This window comes from Apium graveolens, unplaced genomic scaffold (assembly GCF_009905375.1).
Source record: "Apium graveolens cultivar Ventura unplaced genomic scaffold, ASM990537v1 ctg3855, whole genome shotgun sequence".
Lineage (NCBI taxonomy): Eukaryota > Viridiplantae > Streptophyta > Magnoliopsida > Apiales > Apiaceae > Apium > Apium graveolens.
In genome coordinates this window covers 18,835-25,889 of record NW_027418299.1, presented here as the reverse complement: position 1 = coordinate 25,889, position 7,055 = coordinate 18,835, and the positions used below count along the sequence as shown (strand labels likewise).

The window sequence follows — 7,055 nt, the reverse complement described above, 5'->3', positions numbered from 1 at the left end:
TCATGTGCATAATGTGTTTCATGTGTCTGTTTTGAGGGGCTATAAATATCATCCATTACACGTAGTTTAGTATCCATTGAATAAGATTAGAGAAGATCTTTCTTGTGAGGAAGAAGCTTGAGAGGAGCGAATTTTGAGGAAGAACGCCATTCCGTTTGTGAAAATTTTGTGGAAAAATCATCCGGAGAGAGAGTCTACTTGCGAATTAGAAGAATCTATTTGTGAGAAATATCCGTATTTATTCGATTCAGGTACGAGTTTTTAGTTTTGTTTAATTCCGGGGACGGAATCGTATTTAAGGGGGGTATATATGTAATATACGAGAATTTAATAATAATAATAATAATAATAATAATAATAATAATAATAATAATAAGATTTGAATTAAAATTAAAATAAGTGATTTTAATTCATTTGTTAAATAGCATAGAAATAAAAGTAATAGTAATTAGTTGTTATAATTCTAATTCTAATAGTTAGAGGATACCTTGTGCAATATATATATATATATATATATCAACACATGGGCATTCTTAATTTACGCAAGCAAAGGAAAAGAGAAGAAAAATCTTAGAAGAGCAGGCGGATAAAGACTTAGAGGAAAACAGAGTCATCGAGCCTTGTAGTAGTTTTTTTGTTTGTTTTCATTGAATAAGGTAACTCTTTATTGCCTGTTATTATAATTAGTCATATAGCTAAGCACTTCGCATGTGACCTTGTCAATTGTTGACAGAGCACACACAACACACAAATTTAGTAATAAAGTGTATGGCCATCCTTGTTTCTTTGTTGTCAAATCACGTCATTAGTGTCAAGTGCGAATTATATTATTATGTTTAATCCACAAGATCTGCTGCTTCAATTCCAATTTTCATGTTACTTTAAAATTATTAAGTTAGATTATGCATATGTGAGCTTTTATTTAATTGCGGTTGATTAGACTATGATAGTGTGGCAACTGGATGATTCAAGTTATTTAAATTATTTATATAAAATTAAAATTTTGTGAGGGTTTTTCACTACTTCAATATACTTATTTATTAGTTATAATTTAAATTGATTTTATGTATGCCACTTACCATTAAAATAATTTAATTGGTGTACATGTACTTAGTCCAATTATACTAGTGAGTCCAATTATACTAGTGTCATAATTTATAATTAATTATTTAATAAAGGTGAACAATGGTAGTTAATTTGGAATCTAACTATTTTAAGTATATGTATTATTAAATTAGTAAGCAGTGTGGTAGTTAGGTGCATTCGTTTAAACAAATTGTATAATTATAAATGTAATAATGACATGACATTTGGTCTCTTTAGTGTTAAATTCGAGGACATGTAATGTACTGATTCGGAGCCGAATAGTTGTGTATTGATAAAAAAATCATTTTTGAATAAATTAAGAAGCAACAAACATTAATTATAAATTTTAATTTTGTAATTAGATCACGGGTCGGGGATTTATCACATCATTTGCAGATTTTGATATTACTTTAGTTGCGATATTCGAGGTACGGATTATGTCCCTTTTTATTCACCGTTACTCCTCTTGTCCATTATATTTATTTGATTCATTCTGTTCTACTTTCTGTTCATTCCGTTAATATTTGCTTTGACCGTTTTAATTTCCGAAAATTATTTTAAAATTTGATTTTGAAAATTTAGATATCTGTGTATGCGGTTTTCAAAAATTATTTATGACACTCACCTACTTTGGAAATTTGTATCATTTTTCTCATGTGATTTTTAAATTTTCGAGAATATTTTCATTTTGAACCCTTAGTGTGATTTAGGGTATACCGAGTTAACAGGAGTACTACAGCCATGTCATTGCGGTACCAGTGACATGACACTTCCGTGACACTGTGATTGGTCATGGCGTATCCTTCTGTTAGCTCTTGGGAGGAGCGTTTGGCCATTTTGAATTTGTTCAGGATACGTGGCTGCACCCAGAATTTGATTTGTGATTTGATTTATGGTGACGTTGTATATGTCGTACACGTTATCCATTCTGTTGTACATATTAGGTACCCTATGATGTGTGTATTTGTATCCGTTCTGATTTCGGTATGAAATATCATACCCAAATTATTGTTTTATTATAAGCTGTGAAATATTTATTTCTGATTTTCTGTTTTATAAATTATATTCCAAATCCGTACTGGACGTTTGGCTCATGCCGTATTTTTTTCCGGTAGGTGCATAGGGGAAATCTTGGACTGTGCTATGGAGAGCAACCCCATTTATTGATTAGAATTTTTGACTTTATCAATATCGGACTTAATTATTTATTTAGAGATTTCAACATTCTTATTTTTGGTTTAGACAGTTTGTAGATTTAATATTATTTTTGGAGATTTTATACTGTTTATTTATTGTTTAGAAATATATTAGTGCTCCGTTTGCAGGTTTATGATAGGTAATACCTCCTTCTAATTTTTAAGAAGGGGTGTTACAAACTGGTAGTATTCAACTCCCATTCTTCCAAAAACAGGTCTGCTCCCACCTTCCCATCTAGAGCTGCAAACGAACAGAACCGAGCCGAGTTCTGTCCGAGTCGAGCCGAGCATAATTTTTTTTAAAATGAACCGAGCCGAGCTGAGTTTAAAAACCCAGCCGAAAAAAAATGTTTACGATCGGCTCGTTTATAAAGGAGCCGAGCCGGACACGAGTTTGCTCACGAATAACCGAGCCGAGCCGAACTCGAGCCGAGTCGAGTTGTTCACTAATAGTTCGCATATTTAATCGACCAAGCTTAAGGTATAATTTATAACTTTATAAGTTTTATGGAGATCAAATACTAATTTCATCTTACAATTATATACTCACACTTACACTCTACACTTATCAATTTTTTTCACTAGTCGAGTTTTAAGAACAAAATCATTTTTATTTTAAATTAATGAGACATTCATAACTTTAGAAATTATACAATACTTTTAAATTGTTGATGTCGATTGTCAAAGATTTAGTAATTTTTTATATTTCAGTTAAATTGTTTTAGATTAGAAACGAGATATAAAATAAAATAAAGGAAGTAAGCCCATTTAAGTGGTTGAGAAATAAAATTATTAAAAATTATCTTATGTTTTTCTTAAAAATATTATAATTTATTTTAAGAACTCACTATTTTAATTTATTTGAAATTGTAATTTTGGTCGATTTTATCATAGACACCTCTAATAAAAGTGTGAGGTGATATTTAGTGTTAAGTTTAATTAGAAATTGTTTGTTAAAGTAATCAAGCTCTAGTGCTATGTATGAAATTAATTAAATTATTTATTGTTAAAATATATATTGAATTTTTATTAAATTAATTATTATACTTTAAAATTAGTATTAAATTTTAATTAAAAAAATTTAAAATCTTTATAAAAGTGATTAGTAAATATTTATTGACTCCCTCAGTCCCTTCCAATTGTTTACATTTCTGGGGAAGTGTCCGGCACGCATTTTAAGGTGCATAAAAAGTATAGTTATGTAACTTATTTTTACAATTTTTTTTTTTGAATAAAAGTTGAATGTTTTAATTTTTATTCAGAAAAATAAAATTGTAAAAAAAATTACAGAACTATACTTTATATGCACCTTAAAATGCGTGTCGGACACTCTCTAAAAAATGTAAACAATTGAAAGGGACGGAGGGAGTATATGTTATATTTAAAAAATTTATCTGAGCCGAGTTACCGAGTTCGAGCCGAGTCCGAGCTAAACGAGCCGAGTCCGAGCCGAATATTAAAAAACTCGGCTCGGCTCGTTTAATTATCTGAGCTTATTTTTTTATTCGCGATCGGCTCGTTTAAGAAAATGAGTCTAGCCAAGTTCACTTAAGCGAACCGATCCCGATTTTTGTTCACGAACGGCTCTGTTCATTTGCAGCTCTATTCCCCTCCAATCTTACAAGGATTCGATTCATTAAGAAGTGGATATGGATTTTCACTCGTCGATAAAAACCACATCCGAACTACTAAACTTATACATTTATAAATTATTTATATATATAAATAAAATTTAACTATAATCAATTAATAAAATTAATTTATACTGTATTGGTATTCTAATTTTATAAGTTATTTTATTGTATTTTCACATTAACTATTATTTCATCACATTAAAATTTCTTGTACACACCACATGTTATCATATTCAAATGAGTGAATCATGTATGTCACAAATTATTTTTATACATAATATTTTAGTTATTCACAATTCACAACATTTTTTTATTTTTAATTTTTGAAATTGACATATGTAATTAATTCATATATTTCTGAAATTACAATGTTTTACTTTTATGTATTTATTTTATAATTATTTTAAACTGAACTATTTTCACATATTTTCAAAAAAAAATTATTTTCACAACACCTCTAACTTAAAATAGTTTCTTGTGCTTTAGTTTTTTTTATTATTGAACCATGTTAAATTAAAATTATTCATCTCAAAAATTTAAATGGATCCAGTGGTCCGATCCGATAATCGAAGATCCTAATGAATTTGTTTATGAATTACGCTATTAAAAATCTGAAATTGATCCGATCTCAATCCAATCCAATAAATTTAAATGAATATGAATATGAATTTAATCAAATCCAATCCACATTTGAACACCAGCACAAGGATAACTTAGTCCGGTTCGCATTGTATATCTCCTAAAAAGGCACTTAAGCTTCAATTCGACGGAAATGGAATGAAATTTTATCATGTTTTACTAAAATTGCACCAAAATTTCCATCCTATTTTAGCCAATATTATTGTATTGTAATAATTCTATTTTAAATGAAAAATAGATTATGCCCATTATTTGATACGTTGACGTCTTACGGATCGTAATATCTTAAAAATTTTATGCAAATCATGCTTTCCGGTAAGAAAAATATATTTAAAAGGAAATTACAATAGCGAATTTTGACACGTAATTCACAGAAAAAAATTTAGTCAAAACGGACACTGCTAAATAACTTATACGTAGATATTGTCAAATTATTTTTTCATGTGAATTTTAAGGTAATTTTCACTAGATTAAGTAAAATGAGAATGGTGGCTACAACCAACAGAATAACAAATTCGCTACAATAAGTATTTAATAACAAAATTTATTGGCTTAATTTGATTTAAAAATGTGCAATAACATGAATATTAGTAATATCCATACATTAAGAAATAAGATTTTTGTAACTCCCCAATCATTGATATTGTCACAGGAACAATATGTTTGATTCCCTTAACACAGATTAGGAGATTATAATTTTTGCCAGCTTTCAGTGTTAATGCCAAGCCTCTTATAAATACCAAATGATTTTACTCTACAAATCAGAGCTTCAACATACATAAACATTGCTCCATTTGCTTTTCTTTTGGTTTCTGTTCTTGATAGCTTGTTTAGTGATGGCCAAAAAGTTCAGCATTGGCCGCCAAAAGATCAAGATTGCGAAAATAGAGCGTAAGAATCACCTGCAAGTTACCTTCTCAAAGCGTCGATCAGGCCTTTTTAAGAAGGCAAGTGAGCTCTGTACACTTTGTGGAGTTGAGATTGCCATTATAGTCTTTTCTCCAGCTGGAAAAGTGTTCTCCTTTGGACATCCTAATGTTGAAGGTATAATTGATAGGTTTTTTAGTCGCAATCCTCCACCTTCAAACTCAAGCACTCTCCATCTCGTTGAAGCTCATCGTAGTATGACTGTTTGCGAGCTGAACTTCCATCTCACACAGATTTTCAATGAACTAGAGGGTGAGAGGAAGAGAGGAGAGGCACTTGATGACATGAGGCAAGCTAGCCAGAGCCAGTTTTGGTGGGAATCTCCAGTCGAAAAGATGGGATTTGATGAGCTTCAACAATTGAAGGACTGCATGGAAGCGTTGAAGAAAAATGTGAACAATCAAGCTAATAGCATCTTGATTGAGAATGCAAATTCTAATTTGCCACCTTTTGGTTTTAATGGACACAGGGCCTTTAATCAGTTTGAAGCTAAGCCTAATCAGATTGATCCTGCTTCTCATGTCCCTGGTTACGGATATGGTAATGGTTATTTTGGTCTGAGCAACTTTGCTGCGTAATCTGAGTTTGTGTCTTGCTAGACAGTTCTGAGTCTCCATTTTGATTGATGCTGTGTGGCTTTGCCGGAAAAGAAAGTTCATTTTTCTATCTATTGGTTAAAGTTGTAACTTAAATTTGACAAACAGTTTGATCTGAAGTTTATTCTGAGGTTTTAATGGATATTGTTTTTTGAAAATGGTCAGCTGCATATGTCTAAATATTCTTTAAGCTTAAAATGTCAATTACTATTGAAAAGTTATCAAAAAAGAGAGCCCTCTGGGCATCATTCGTTTCAAATAGCCATCATCAACTAACATAAGCACTGAGAGTTGGATGAACGCGCAACTTATAATCTTGTTTTTCATATCAAAACAAGTTATATTGGGAAAGAAAAATTACCAACTTTTTTTTGAAATATTAATAAAAAAGAAGAAGCAATTGATTAATCTATAAATTAGATTTGAAAGATGAACTTTGACTTGCGACTCAAGGAACTGGATCTCAAAGCGAACCGGGTTTTGTCGTGCATTTGACAAACTCAGATTACAAATTTAAATAGGATATTAACATCTACCAACCCCCACTATATCTACCTTTACTATATATATTATATTTTGTTCGTTTCGGATATAGCATGACTTTTTTTGTAGTGTATAAAATTCACACATTAACACTCGAGATCTTGTAATGAGTAGATACTTCCACAAAAGTATAATCGATTTTCTGATTAAATACAGTACGCGATATTTTTCTATACTTTTTGCATTCAATTCTAGCCATTTTCGCACCCTTTAATCGATCTAATCAACATATATACATATAACTCTCCCACCCCTTTTCATTACTAATGGATTATCCTTACTATTTTATTTTACTAAAAATGCAATGATCTTATTTTGTCTCTCGGTTTAAAACATATGTCTTTAGTTACATGAGAAGTATTTTTCTAAACATATTTTATCTTTACTGACTCAATTAAGATCCCTCGGGAATAAAATCTTACCCTTTTTCTATG

At 30.3% G+C, this 7,055-nt stretch overlaps 1 protein-coding gene across 1 annotated transcript; it reads left to right on the top strand.

Moving 5' to 3' along the window:
* Positions 1 to 5,391: 5,391 nt before the first annotated feature.
* LOC141701456 (agamous-like MADS-box protein AGL62) lies at positions 5,392 to 6,060 on the top strand. The gene has a single exon (XM_074505105.1). It carries the CDS (start codon positions 5,392 to 5,394, stop codon positions 6,058 to 6,060), a length of 669 nt encoding a protein of 222 aa, XP_074361206.1.
* The last annotated feature ends 995 nt before the right edge of the window (positions 6,061 to 7,055 follow it).